The following is a 16,059-nucleotide window of genomic DNA, read 5'->3' as shown; positions in this document are numbered from 1 at the left end:
TTAACGTCCTTAGTCAGAACTGTCAATACATGTACACTTCTCATCATATGCATATTAAAAATGTAAGAAGCCCAAAAATGAAAAGAAAGAGGACTGTTACTTCCTGTGTGCCAACAATAAGTCAAGACACAAATGCCTCTCCATATGGAAAACTCCTTACTTATTTTGCAAGGCTAATCTCAAACACTGTTTTCTATATAAAGTTTTTCATATTTAACAACTCTCTCAGTCACAAATGAAACTCCCACCTTAGGGCTCTTTTGGGACCACATACACGCAGCCAAAGCACACTACATATAATTCTTCATTTATGTCTGCTTCACTGACTGACCGAACTCTAAAGGTAACAGTTCTAAAATCTTTATCTTTTTTTATAATGAAAATTTATTTTAAATAATGTTTGAGGTATAACTTACCTACCACAGGATTCATCTATTGTAAACATGCAATTCATTGACTTTTAGTAAATTTATAGAGTTGTACAATCATCATAAAAATCCAATTTTAGAACAACATTTCTGTCACCTCATACACTTCCATCATGGCCATTAGCTGTCAATCCCCACTTCCAGCCCCTACCCCAGGCAAACACTGATCTGTATTCTGTTTCTGTTGAATTGCCTTTTCTGAACATTCCATATAAAAGAATCACACAATATGTAATCTTTTGTGTTTGTCTGGGTTCTTGAACTTAGCATGATAATTTTGACGTTCATCCATTTTGTACCATAATGTAAGTCTGTTATACTGAACTCCTTTTATTGCCAAATAGTATTTCATTGTGTGAATATATATTTTGTTTAAATATTCTTCAGTCTGTAGACATTTGAATTGTTTCTAGTTTTTTAAACTATGTAAATAATGCTGCTACTAACATTCTCATACAAGTTTTTGCGTGGCCTATCATCATTATCTTTGTACCATAAAGAGCTTGCATATAGTATACTCGATCCATGTTTGTTGAATAAATGAATAAATAGGTAAAAGTTCTCTCTAGTAACCTACATTCCCAAATAGAAATGGAGAAGAAATCAACATTTCAGGTGTATTTTGCTACTTTCTTTAAAGTAATGATTCTCTTCCTTGAGGGCAAAACTATGTAGAGCCTATGAAAATCCCTGGGTGGGGGTAGGGGAATATAAAGCATATGTAGTTTGAAAAAATCATATTCAATATTACTACAGCTATGGTATAAGATTTTCATATCTATCAAAGGGATATAGGTTTAAAAAGAATAAGAAATACTGCTTTTGACACCAAGTATCCCAATCTATTTTGCGATGACACTTCAGGTTTCTAGAGCCAGATCGCCAGAAAGCTCAAACACATGGGATCGCACAGAACCTGGAAAAGGGTGTGTGTGTGTGTGTGTATAAAAGTGTGTACTTTGATCTACGATGAAAATCTACAAATACACTTATAAAAATGAGGCCAGGTACAGTGGCTCACGCCTGTAATCCCAACACTTTGGGAGGCCGAGGTGGGTGGATCACAAGGTCTGGAGTTCAAGACCAGCCTAGTCAAGATGGTGAAACTTCGTCTCTACCAAAAATACAAAAAAATTAGCCAGGCGTGGTGGTGGGCGCCTGTAATCCCAGCTACTCAGGAGGCTGAGGCAGAGAATTGCTTGAATCTGGGAGGCAGAGGTTGCAGTGAGCTGAGATCGCACCACTGCACTCCAGCCTGGGTGACAAAGCAAGACTCAGTCTCAAAATAAATAAATAAATGAGTGAGTGAATGAATGAATGAATGAATGAATCTCATGGCTCTTTTTACATATGTTAAACATTTCTATTGCAAATGTGTCTGTCTTATCCTCAAGATCAAAAACAATGTAGAACTTCTAGGTTCTTTCTTGGTTCATGGTGTACTTTGTGTCTCAGTAATATTTTCATGATGCTTCTGGGCCAAAAGAATACCTAATGCTTCTATTTATTAAGTAGTCAGGTTCAAACAACTTAAGTATTTATGTCCTAACAACTTAGAAGCTATCTGAAAAAATATTACACACAATACGTCTAAGCAATTTTATAAATATTGATGAAAATAGACTATTTTGCCAATAAACTACAATTTCTACTTATGCCAGTAAATCAAGTGACCCTGAATATGAGAACAAATATGATTATTTTAATAATATGTTAATGCCATAGTTAACATACTATCAAGTATTTAGTCTCAGACTAAATACTTGATAAAAATTTCCAATAACCATTCAAGAATTTTCAAAGCACCTATGTATCCCTCAAAGAGCTAGAATACGGATTACCAATATCTTTTGCTTTCACCAAATTCATCGTTCTTTTACTTTTAGAAAAAGTTATTTCAAGAACTACAAGCTATCTTCAGAATGGCAACGCTCTTAAGTTGTTATGCAATTGAAGAATAATTCTTCCTAAAATAAAATTAGTGTCTTAGAATATTTTTATTATTTGTTTACCTGTCTTACAATATTACTATCTTGCTAATTCAATTTATGGACCTTAGTGTTATTCAAAATATAAAGTAAGTTAATGATCATGTTGACCCATCACAGATGATTCAGGATAGTCAATCTTGTTACATTACATGCATTTTTTATACTGCTTTTATCTAGAATTCCTACACACTTGAAACTGTGTACCTCAGATACTGAAGTCTGAAATCTGTATGTGAATAAAACATCTAATTCTTCCACTTTTCTCTCTAATCAGCAACTTACTCCTTGATATCTTACAACTTCAGCTTCAAAAGACTATTTGTTATTGTCTTCATCCCCAAATATGTCATGTACTTTAATGCCACTATGCATCTGGATAGATTTTTTTCCCTTGCTCTGAAGCACTAAATTCTGCCTCCCCCTATAGCCATCCTCAAATAACCTCCCTTAAGAGCATTTGGCCAATGCCTACACATTTTCAAAGACCCAATTTAAATTTCACTTCTTCTAAAGGCTTTTCCTCAATCCTGCTTTCTTCCTCCAAGTAAAGTCAATGCTTCTTCATGTCAGTTTTCACAGTACTTTGCATAACTGTAAAATACTAAATGTCATATTGCACATAAACTTTAAAAAAATACATATAATTTGTAAATAAACACAACAGATGTATTTAGTAAATAACACTCTGATATTTTCTATTCTACTATATTCTATCTCTATTTTTTAAAAAATGCCTGCGATGACCCACGTACAGTCGTAGCGCCACAGAGCAACATTCTGGTCAACAACTGACAGCATGTACATCAGGAGCCCCGTAAGATATAATACTTTATTTTTACTGTACCTTTTCTATGTTTAGATAAATACTTACCATTGTTTTACAATTGCCTACAGTATTCTCTGTAGTAACATGCTGGAGAGTTTTATAGCCTAGGAGCAACAGGCTATATTATATCGGCTACATGTGTAACAGGATAGACCATCTATGTTTGTGTAACTACACATGATGTTCCCACAATGAAATCACCTCATGACGCATTTCTCAGAATTATCCCTGTCATTAAGTGACACGTGATTGTATTTTAATTTTCTGACCAATTTATTGGGTTGTGACCTACAATTAAAAAAAAAACATTAATTTACATGATATTGTGTTTGTTTGTGAAGATGCCATTTGGAAACTGTGTTACTCATGACCATAGACATTCCTCATTCTTTCTTTCAGTCTCAGAAAGAAAAAAGGAAAAATAGGAGAGACACAGAAGGAAGGAAGGAGAGAAAGAAAATGAGGCTGAGAGAAAAAAAGGAGAGAAAGAAAATAAGGTTGGTTTTCACATGGCTTGTTTTCAATAGAGGCTTATCAAACACTTTTTTTTTAACAGAATAAAGAAAGGAAAATGTATTGTGGACAATACAAATATTGTAATTGTAATTTCCTTCAGATGTATTAACAAGAAAGCAAGCAAGAGTGGCTACTTTAATTTCACTTCCCCTACTACCCTCCCTACTCCTTTAAACAGTTCTTAAGTAACTGATTCTATTGTAATGAACTCAAGAGACTCATGCATGACGCAGGAAGACATGTTAAGACATGGGAATTTAAAACAATATACCAACCTATGACCACTCTCATTAAAAATACCTACTTAATCCACATTTTAACACACACACGAGCAAAGAACAAAACCAGTCATTAAGTCATAGTTTAAATACATGCATACTAGACACATGTATCATTTGTAAAATGAACATTTACTATTTCAGTGTAAAAGATTCTAACTATTAATTGCACACATTTAGTGGTGTAACAATATACAGTGCCTCAAATTCCTTTTGTATAAAAACAATATAAATCAATAATGAAAAAACATACAGCAAGACACTGTAAAACAGGATTACAGGAATAACAGGAATAACTATATAATAAGAATAGCTCTTAGTAACTATTATCTAATTGGTCTTGCATTTATATGAATCAAGAACATATTTTACAGGCAAGAAATATTATTATATTTAATATTTATATATAATTATAATTTTTATAATTATTTTCTATTATATTATAGAAATTTATAATTTCTTATAATTTTCCTACTAATAAAACACAATGCAATTACCTTCCTTCTTCCCTCTCTCCCTCCTACCCTTTTTAGTAAAGAAAGAGACAGCATATTAACACTGCTGTGACTTCCCAATGTCACTGAAGCCAAAAAAAGCCAGAAAAAAAAAATGAAATTATTCAAAAACAAACAAAAAGCACTTAGCTATTTCAAAATTCCAGCCAATAAAAGAGGCTTGAACGTTTTGTGAAATATTAGAAGCAACACATATATTCTTTTTTTTTTTTAACATTAGGCACATAAACACTGTTTAGAAGCTAAGTATTTTTAATAAAGAGAAAATGCAAACTGGTTTGAAAAAAGTGAAGTGATCAGTTGGATCAGTTGTCCACTGGAAAAAGACATTACTGGTCACCACAAAAAAAAAGGTTTCTAATGGTATAGACTTCAGGATTGATACCTTGTTTAGTGACAGAAGAGACCTAAGAGACTTCCAGGTTAGGGATTATTAATGTTTTTACCATGAAGGACCTCTCCCTTTCACAATTCCCCTCTCTTCCCATGATCTTCGAATACTGATTTTATCTATAAATCTAAATAAATGTCATCTAAATAAATGTCAATTTTCAACCAAAGACACATAATAAAAAATAAAGACTAACAAAATAAGTTACAAACAAAATAAGTTAATAAAAAAAAAACTTCAGGCTTTCTGAATATTGAAAATAGCTTCTGATCCTAACGTGTGGAACCCTACAGGGTTGGGAATCAATCTGCTTGTTTTATAAGCGAGTGCGTGGAAGCCTAGGAAGGTTCAATAGTAAATAGCATGGGCAAGAAAAACATTCTAAATTTTAGCAGCATTCATGCTATATTTTGATTGTTTGGCCTTTTTGATGTGATTAGAAACAGACAAAATAAAATATAGCAATTTGTTTCAGGACATTTAAAGGTTTTAGTCAAAAACATCTCACTTAAAAATGGAGCATTTTTAACTATTTAATGTGTAACATATAAGTGGGTGGAGGTGGGTTATTAAGCTAAACTCACCCCATATTGTTTACAGTTTTTCTTGTGCCCTAGTGTCTGAGAACTGCAGTCTACAATCTTCTGGGGAGAAGGTTGCTAAATAAGGAAGGAAAAAAGATACTGTTGAGGACCAGAACCAAATTCTATTTCTGTCAATCATGTCTTCGTATTACCTACCACTTCCTGATCTGGCAGGAGTCACTCTAGAGACTATCAATTTGTACCAGTGAGGACATCAAGAGACATGCCTCACTGGCCCTGCCAATACACACACAAATCAGGAAGTCATCAAATTATAGCACCAAAATTTTTAATAGTAGCTAGCCTAAAATTATTTTTGAGAAGCAACCTAACTTAAAGAAATCATGTTTCAAACTGAGAGTTGCAACCCAGTATGAGGTCATAAAACCAATTTAGTGGATCATAATCAGCATTTTAAAAAATCAAACAGAATAGAAAAATACAGAAACCAGAATATACTACAAGTACTAAAGATAAGTACTGTTTCACGAAAAAAATCTTAAATTATTTAAATACATTATGTAGTCACACACATATAGATGCATACAAACATATATAAAACAAATGTATCTGTATATGTGTGTTGGGTCATAATGTAGATTTTTTTTTTACTATAACTCAAAATATAAAAAGTGTCCACTGGCCAGGCGCAGTGGCTCATGCCTGTAATCCCAGCACTTTGGCAGGCCAAGGTGGGTGGATCACCTGAGGTCAGGAGTTCGAGACCTGCCTGGCCAACATGGTGAAACCCCATCTCTACTAAAAATAAAAATAAAAAATTAGCCAGGTGTGTGGCACACACCTGTAGTTCCAGCTACGCAGGAGGCTGAGGCAGGAGGATCACTTGAACCGGGAGGCAGAGGTTGCCGTGAGCCAAGATCACACCACTGCACTCCAGCCTAGAGTGAGACCCTGTCTCAAAAACAAAAAAAAAAAAAACAAAGTACTACCAAGAGTAGATATTTTTCTTCATAAACAAAGAAGCATTTTCTATTCTTTGTGAAACAAATCATCCATTTAGAGTTGACCTTAAGAGATTCTTCTTTTTCCAAAAAATGTCATAGTAAAAGAAAAAAGCTAATAAACTTGATTTTATATATTCATAGTTTACAGCCTTACATAATTTCCAATACCCTTTCTCAATCTAAACATTTGTTTCATTGCAAATGCCCTCCTCTTTTAGTCTCCTCCTCCTCCTCCTCCTCCTGCTATACGGTCTGCTCTGTCTACATCGCTGATTTCTCTTAATCCTGCTATCTCCTAATTATAGAAATTATCTTTCTCCTTGAAAACACTGCAATCCCTTCTGTACATTTTTCCCTTGCAGAAAATCTACCTGTTTGCATGGATTTAAATAATATTTATATTTTGACTGGGCACGGTGGCTCACACCTGTAATCCCAGCCCTTTCGGAGGCCGAGGCAGGCGGATCACGAAGTCAGGAGATCGAGACCATCCTGGCTAACATGGTGAAACCCCGTCTCAACTAAAAATACAAAAAAAAAATTAGCCAGGCATGGTGGCGGGTACCTGTAGTTCCAGCTACTCAGGGGCTGAGGCAGGAGAATGGCATGAACCTGGGAGGTGGAGTTTGCAGTGAGCCGAGATTGCACCACTGCACTCCAGCCTGGGCACCAGAGCAAGACTCAGTCTCAAAAAAAAAAAAAAAAAAAAAAATTATATTTTGTCTCTGTCTTCTAGGTGCCTCTATCCTTGTGAAAGAGACATATATACATGCTATGTTCTTTCATGGCTCTTGTTTGTGCATAAACTGTTCCCTCTGCCAAAGGAAAAAGCTCAGCTACAAATGAAAGATGAGGAGGAGGAGGATATACAGTTAAGAAATTTGTTTGCTCATTTTTTTTTTTTTGAAGGGAATGACTTGCTAAGGCGATTGAATCAACAAAAAGGGAAGTTAAATATATTTATTTAATAATTCTTAGAGGAAATAATTACTAGAGCAAGGTCTTGAAGAGTTGAAATTTAGTCAGTAGTTGTAAAGATCTTGGATGGAATAAAGAGGGATATCTCTTCTACAAAGATTGGTGGAATATAAATAAGGATAAGAATGTCTATAGGCATTTGGGAGAGAGGTGCAGATATAATACCATATATCTGCATGGCATTATACATCAACAGAAGCTGATGGCCTTTATTTTTATTTGTAAAGCAGCAGGTATAGTGAGCATGATGGGGAAGATGGTGGGCTTAGAGAATTCTGGAGAACGATACAAAGTTTACAAAAGCACTTTGGAGCATGAAAAAGGATACTGATTAGGACCCTAGGAAGCTTTGAGGGTGTAGTTAAGGGTGCAATAACGAATTGATTGTGGTTCCAATTTCTTCTGCTGTTGTCCTACGCAGCCTCTGGGGTAGGCATGAAGAAGGTAAAGGATCAATTGATTGGGTTTTACTAGGCAGATGCAACATAAGGCAATGAGGGCAAAGGGATTAAAAACACAGGGGTCAAAATGGTTAACATGATTGATGGAGAAGAAAATAATTCTGGCTGGGTGTGGTGGCCATGCCTATAATCCCAGAACTTAGGAAGACAGAGGCAAGAAGATAGCTTGAGCCCAGGAATTCAAGACCTGCCTGGGCAACATAGCGAGACCCCATTCTCCAAAAAAAGGAAAAAAGAAGACAAAAAAAAAAGTAGGAAATAATTATAAGAGGTGTATGATAAACTGAAATAAAATGGGAGAGTCAAGAAACTAGAGCTCTGTGACATGGAAAAACAGATATTAAAGGAGTAGGGGAGTAAAAAGCTAAAAGGCTGGGAGACATGGTCATAGACTCATATTAGGTTTTAGTATTTTAGAGGAGAGGAATTGGGGGTGATGGGTATGGCTATGTGTGTATGGGGCTAAAGTACAGTGTAACCGAAAATGACTGTCCACAAGGACAATGAAGTCATCCAGCATGATACGAAAAATTAAGATAGAGATTGACTGGGAGCCAGGAGTCCAACTTCACAGTAAGCAACCAAGAGATCAGTAGATGCTAACGAACAGGAGTGGCAGAAATAGAACAATACTGATGCTTAGAAGAAGATTCTTTTTTTTTTTTTTTTTGAGACAGAGTCTCGCTCTGTCGCCCAGGCTGGAGTGCAGTGGCCGGATCTCAGCTCACTGCCAGCTCCACCTCCCGGGTTTACGCCATTCTCCTGCCTCAGCCTCCCGAGTAGCTGGGACTACAGGCACCCGCCACCTCGCCCGGCTAGTTTTTCTTCGTATTTTTAGTAGAGACGGGGTTTCACCGCATTGGCCAGGATGGACTCGATCTCCTGACCTCGTGATCTGCCCGTCTCGGCCTCCCAAAGTGCTGGGATTACAGGCTTGAGCCACCGCGGCCAGCCTAGAAGATTCATTTTTATGGAAATACACAGAAATGCTGATTTGGAAGAACAATGGTAGCTAAGAGAATGCTGGACTCAGTCTCTTGTCTTCTGCTCAGTCTCTTGTCTTCTGCTTCTGGCAGCTCTTTCTCACTGACTCTTTTTACCTTTTTCCATCTCCTGACTCTCAATACTCTATAAAAGAGAACGATCAGCCTCTAGTTGAAGGGGCTGCTGAAAAAGGTTATCTGAGTAATATGCTTCCAGAAGTTGTGGACAAGCCAGGAAAAAAATTATCCAAAAAACAAATTAGTAAAGTCATGAAACTATTCATCTTTAGACTAATTCACACTAATTTTGATTATGATTATGCTAGTTATAAGATTATGGTATTTCTAAAGTCTTTGCCAAGAGATGAGAGTATATTCTCAATAGCAGGCATGTAATTTACATATTAAATATGAAAAGAAAAAAGAGTAATTTTATATTTTTGATATTAAATACAATTACAGACTAAAATTTTTTTCATAAATTACTGCTCAGGGGATAGATACATTACATTCAAAGGGATAGGTATTCCAGTTACTAGGCTGCAAATTTGGCATTGTAACCGGAACTATGTGTAAGGTTTCAAGTCTAGATGAAATATCCTTCTGAATCGAACTCACTTTGTTCAGATTCTGTACTCATGAAACTATCTGATTATTAACTAGGTCTCACAGGACTCTTGATGTCTAAGGTAGTGCTCTAGAGTAAAGTTTCCAAAATTTTTCACTATAAAGACACTGTTTTACTAATGTATATTAGGTACATTACAACATACATGTATAGAAAATAAAATTCAAAAGACTCAGACAAAAAATTTATATAAGTTCCAACATTTTCTTCTCACATTCAAATGGCATACTGTAGATGCTACTCTGGAGGCTACTGCTTTAGAGAAATAAGTATGAGTGTTCTAGGCAATGAAAAGGTATAAAACTGCCATCATTGATAAGCTGGAACTATGTAATTCATCTCTGGCTAAAATGATAAAATCAAGTTTCTGACTCTTTAAGCTTTGAACTGGGCCACAGTGAAGCTATATGAAGCAACTGCCTCTCAATGATGTCCCAATATCCTTTTGACTGAAGATTCTAGGCAATGACCACAGAAAGCTTAAACATTGAGAAACCAGATGTGTTCTTATCCCAGCTAAGAAAATACCTCTTAAGTGCAGTATAGTAAGGAAAACAAGACTCAATTTAAAAACACTGATTAAACAATGATATGGTACAATTTATCCTTCCCTGGTAGGAAAAAAAAAAAAAAAAGTCTCTTAATTACTCACCTGAATAAAATGTGTTGATTTTGGCAAGTTCTTTTTCACAGGTTTGGAAAAATTTCTCTTCAAACTTGGCAAAATACCTCTTTACCGTGTCCTCATCTGTAACTGAAAGACAGGAAAACGATATTTAAATTTAATGCCCAAAGGCCAACTGAGAAAACTAAGGAAACAAAAACTAAGATTACTTTTTGAGTTTTTAAAATGACAACTTTATATGTATTTATCTGAATAAATGAATTGTGAACCATATTAAGAAAAGACTAATCAAAGGCCTCTTCAGGCCGGGTGCAGTGGCTCATGCCTTGTAATCCCAGTACTTCTGGAGGCCAAGGTGGGCAGATCACTTGAGGTCAGGAGTTCAAGACCAGACTGGCCAACATGGTGAAACCCCGTCTCTACTAAAAATACAAAACTTAGCTGCGCGTGATGGTGGGCACCTGTAATCCCACCTACTTGGGAGGCTGAGGGAGGTGGAGGCTGCAGTGAGCCAAGATTGCACTACCGCACTCCAGCCTGGGTGACAGAGCAAGACCCCATTTCAGAAAAACAGAAACAAAAACAAAACAAAAAACCTTTTCATAAGACCACACACAAGCCTTCTTTAAGTGAATGAGACTTTCCTAAAGCTCTACTGTAATAAATTTATAATGTGGGAGAAAATAAAGTTCTAAGACTGTAGAAGAGAAAAAAAACTGTAGACAGAATTGATTAAGGAAGATTCAAGGTACTAGGGGCTGAGCTGAGTAGAATTCATTCAGCAAGAGAATAAATACCTCAGGGAAGGAAAAAATGTAAAGCAAAGGTATGAAGACATGAATGTTTAATATGTTTCTGGGGAACACGAATTGATTTTATTCTATGTTAAATAGCTATCTATTTTACTATAACTGTACCACATACAGAGAAAGAAGTGTGCCATGAATAGTGTAAATTACAAGTTCCAAACCTTCAGGAGCTGGGAAGGTAACATAAATGTGTTGAGCAAGTAGATGATTGTGCAAACGTGGTGAGAAATGACAAAGTGATACCTTCAGGAGAAGGAGTGGTTGGGATTCTGACAAGCTGGAAAGGATATGTCTGTCTAGTTGCTGCCATGTGGTGATGTCGGCCCAGTTTGTCAAATCTTTCCATTTTTCAGGAGAAGCTATAAATCCAGATATTTTAAAAACACTGTGTGGGCCAATCAACACATGTTTCTGCAGGCTGGATTCACTTTGTCAGTTCTGTCATGTAGCCTATCAACCTACTGAATCCCATATGTAGAGATATATGTAACTTCAGGAACCCCAAGCCTAACAGGGTAGGTTTCTTGGCCAAGTGAGATCTATGTTGACTCTCTAGATGCTAATAATATTAATAATATAGAACTATCCTATTTCTGGATCTCTGAGGTACTCTAAGATTGAAAAGTGCAGAAAAAGTACAGGTTCCTTTATGAGCCCCAGGTCCCCCAAAACTCAGTGCAGTCCCAGAAACTCTTAAAATAATCCACCTGTCTAGGAATAAGGAAAATGGTCCAAAAGCAGTATGTGATACACATACACATATGGATAAATTCATATTATTGCATGGTATAATTTGTAGTACCAGAGACATTTTAAAGAAAAACAAAAGCTTAAGTTTCTAAAAAGCATGCTGAATCCATTCATTTTATTTGAATAGCACTGCACAAAACTTTTATTTAAACATACCTGCTTCTCTATTTCATATGCTTTAGACCGGAGCAGATAATGCAGGATGTTGTATTGATTCTGCAGTAAAACAGGATGGCCACTTTAAACTCTGCAATCTAGGTACAATAAGGGCTACAGCTGCCCAAGGTCACTGGGAATTATTTTTTTCAAAGCATGAAGCAGGTCACAGCTTTTTCTTTCTTTCTTTTTCTCCTGCCCTTTTTTTTTTTTTTTTTTAAAGCTGAGTTTGAGTTAAGGAAACTCCATGGTAACAGATGCAGCTCTTACAATAGCATCTGAATAGCTGATTTAAAATAAGAGTAATAGCTTATTCTAATTAATTACCTAATTATTTTTATTTTATTCTCTATTGTTAGGAAAGAAAACCCAGAAGTAAAACATGGGCTTGGTTGGTCATATTTACCATGTTTTCCTCTTAACAGACAACTTTTATTAACATAAAGCAATAGAAATACAACTGTTCAGCAAAATGATTTAAACATAGCTTCTGTTCTAAAATAATTTTTAATATATATTAATGTTCACATAGGTTGTATATTCAACATCAGCTATTTATAGTATGACCAAGAATTCAAAAACAAAAAATCTAGGCCTCTGAGAAACTAAAATATACATAAACTCCATGTGTTAAAACATGAATATTCTACCCATGAATCAGTCTCCTAAGAATTTATTTCTTTGCTTTAAAGATTGTTTTATCTGGCCAGGTGTCGTGGCTCATGCCTGTAATCCCAGCACTTTGGGAGGCCGAGGCAGAGGGATCACCTGAGGTCAGAAGTTCAAGACCAGCCTGACCAACATGGTGAAACCCTGTCCTGTCTCTGCTAAAAATATAAAAATTAGTTGGGCGTGGTGGCTCGTGCCTGGAATCCTAGCTACTTGGGAGGCTAAGGCAGGAGAATTGCTTGAACCTGGGAGGAGGTGGAGGTTGCAGTGAGCTGAGATCCCACCACTGGACTCCAGCCTGGGTGACAGAGCAAGACTTCATCTCAAAAGGAAAAAAAAAAAAAGAAGAGCGAGAGATTGTTTTACCTAAAACACCGGCAGTTTGTTTAGTTTTCTAGTTCAGACATAAACTAGCCACTAATCAGAAGAAGGTAGAGTAAGGTTACAGTAACATGCACACACACAGACCAAGAAAAAAAAAAAAAACTAACAGAGAGAAGGAGAAAAATGTAAATAAAAACAGCAAGAATTGTGTGCAAAATAAGTTAAATGAAGGACAATGTTTTTGTCTTCTCAGATATCAAAAGACTCAGTAAACTACTGTAATTAAAAGTACACTCTTAGTAAATAAATAAGAAAAACACAGCAAAAAGAACAGAGAGTCCAGAGGTAAATGTTCATATATATAGAAATTTAGATTACGATAAAGGAGGCTTCAAATCTTAGTGAGAAAAGAATGAATTATACATCAATAGGGCTGGGTCAACCAGCCATCAATTTTAGAAGAAACTCAAAATGGAGTTCAAGAAATGATATAAAACACTATAAAAAATAGAACATTTAAATAATTCCACATGGGGAAGGCCTTCTTAATATTACACAAAACACAGAAGCCACAAAGGAAATGATTGACACTTACACAAAATAAAAAATTTCCATTTCACAAAACACCACAAGCAAAGTTAAAAGAGAAGCAGCAGAAATATATATCTACAACATTTAAAATAAATAACATGCAAAATAAATTTTTAAAAATTCTTACAAGTCAATATTAAAAAGATATTTGATTCTGTAAGAAAAGTAGGTTAATTACAGCAATTCATAGAAAAAGAAATACAAATGGCCAATGAACAAATGAAAGGATGCCAGATGTCATATAAATGCAACTTTTTTAAAAAAGGAAATACAGCTCTTCAACCATCAGGTTAGAAAGAGTTTTAAAATAGTGGTATCATTTGGCAATGGTAAGGATAAATGAACACACTCATTCCTTGTTGATGGAAGTGTAAATTTTAGGAAGACAATTTGGCAGTAGCTATCAAAATTTTCAGTGTTTAATCCCTCATGTAGGAAATGTATTCTAAAGGAATCTCTATACAAGTGGATGTATTTCCAAGGATCTTCATTCACTTTTTTTTTTTTTTTTGAGACACAGTCTTGCTCTGTCTGGACTAAAACAGACAGGCTGGAGTGAAACGGCGTGATCTTGGCTCACTGCAACCTACACTTCCCGGGTTCAAGAGATTCTCCTGTCTCAGCTTCCCAAGTAGCTGGGATTACAAGTGCCCGCCACCATGCCCAGCTAATTTTTGTATTTTTAGTAGAGATGGGGTTTCACCATGTTGGTCAGGCTGGTCTCAAACTCCTGATCTCAGGTGATCCACCTGCCTCAACCTCCCAAAGTGCTGGGATTACAGGTGTGAGCTACCATGCCCTGCCTCACCACTGTTTTTAATAGTGAAAAAGAAACAAATTGATGTCCAAAAGGGGAGTGGTTAAGTAAATTATGATATTACGTAACGCTATGCATTTAAAAAATAATATACATACATCCTAGTGTGTATAAAAAATCAAGAAACACTGTTGAGGAAAAAATAAATAACAGAATATATATAGCACGATCCCATTAATGGAAAATATGTACATAAGTTAATATTCATATGTACATTCATAGAAAGATTGCAAGGATGCATAACAATCTGTTGTGGTTACCTCCTTTGAAAGGGGAGTAGGTATGAGAAGGATTCTCACATTTTGCTATCTTCAATTATTATATTGTTTGAACCCATTAAAATGAAAAAGTATTCATAAAGGATAAATAAATTATACTGTATAAATAAAGGATATTATTAACTGGAAGAAAAAAGGAAACACACCATATCCAGACCTTTAAACTATACATAGTAAAAACTAATCAGCCCAGCATAGCTAGTTGAATAGAGTTTTTTCGTTTGTTTGTTTTGAGACAGCGCCTCGCTGTGTCACCCAGGCTGAAGTGCAGTGGCACATTCATGGCTCACTACAGCCTCAACCTCCCAGGCTCAATCGAGCCTCCCACCTTAGCCTCCCTAGTAGCTGGGACCACAGGAAATAGATTATCTATACCAGAATATAGCGGTATACAGAATGATTAAGCCTTTCACTTCAGTTATGAGAAGCTTATAGAATGCTAATGTACAGAACATCAATTTCTATTATAAGATGCTTCCAATAATGTACCTGCTGAATAATGTTAGAAATCAGTAACTCTGAATTGGAGAATTAGAGAATTTCAGCATTCAAAAATCAACTAGCCCAATATTCTTATTTTACAGATGAGAAAACTGAGGTAAAAAGAGCCTAGGTGACGTGAGTCTTCCCCTCCCCAATATCAATATAAGTTTTATAGAAAAATCACTGTATTTTATAAAATAGGGAATATAAACATATTAACTGTATAAAAGTGACTACTAAGAGCTACATGGGTATTATGAGTGAACTGTGTCTCACCCAAAATCATATGTGGAAGCCCTAACCCCACAATGTGACTTGTATTTGAAGACATGGCCTTTAAAGAGGCAATTAAGGTTAAACGAGGACTTAAGGTTAATGGAACCTTAATCCCACAAAACTAGTGTTCCTATAAAAAAAAGAGACACTAGAGATCCCCCACTGCCCCCGCCCAACACATACGTGCGTGCTCTCTCTCTCCCTCTGCCTCCCTCACTCCAATTACACACAGAGGATAGGCCATGTGTGGGGAAATGCTTGCAAAGAGGAAAAGAGGCCTTACTAGAAAGCAATTCTGCCTGCATCTTGATCATGGACTTTCAAGCCTCCAGAAATATGAGAAAACAAATTTCTGTTGTTTAAGGCACCCAGTCTGTACTATTATGCTACGGCAGTCTGAGTAGACTAATACAATGGGCTAAACATGTCCTGAATTCAATAATTAGTCACAAAAGACTAAGCTTAGTTCAGAGAGAGCTAGCATAAGTAAGTACAAATATTAGTAAGATACATTAACAATGATAAGATTAGCAGTAACAGAAAAAAGGAAGTCAAACGAGTGAAAAAAATTAAAAACAGGTAAAGAACGACTTAGAGAACACCCTCTTAGAGATTCCCTTGCTCTGACTTAAATAAATATTAAATCAGTCAGTTATACTAAAATAGAGACACACAGTTACACTGAGAGAGAGAGAAAGAGGGATTTCTTTGTCATCTCTATAATCGTCTTATCTCCA

At 35.8% G+C, this 16,059-nt stretch overlaps 1 protein-coding gene across 2 annotated transcripts in view; it reads right to left on the bottom strand.

Annotated features, from left to right (window-relative positions):
- XPR1 (xenotropic and polytropic retrovirus receptor 1) overlaps positions 1–16,059 on the bottom strand; it is a 262,854-nt gene that overhangs the window by 86,900 nt on the left and 159,895 nt on the right. For both annotated transcript variants that reach the window (XM_033196381.1, XM_033196380.1), the window contains exon 3: positions 10,197–10,298. In XM_033196381.1, the coding sequence (XP_033052272.1) occupies positions 10,197–10,298 (102 nt within the window). The remainder of the gene's footprint in view (positions 1–10,196; positions 10,299–16,059) is intronic.

This window comes from Trachypithecus francoisi, unplaced genomic scaffold (assembly GCF_009764315.1).
Source record: "Trachypithecus francoisi isolate TF-2019V2 unplaced genomic scaffold, Tfra_2.0 Lachesis_group5, whole genome shotgun sequence".
NCBI classification, from domain to species: domain Eukaryota; kingdom Metazoa; phylum Chordata; class Mammalia; order Primates; family Cercopithecidae; genus Trachypithecus; species Trachypithecus francoisi.
This window is presented reverse-complemented; position numbering and strand designations above follow the sequence as displayed.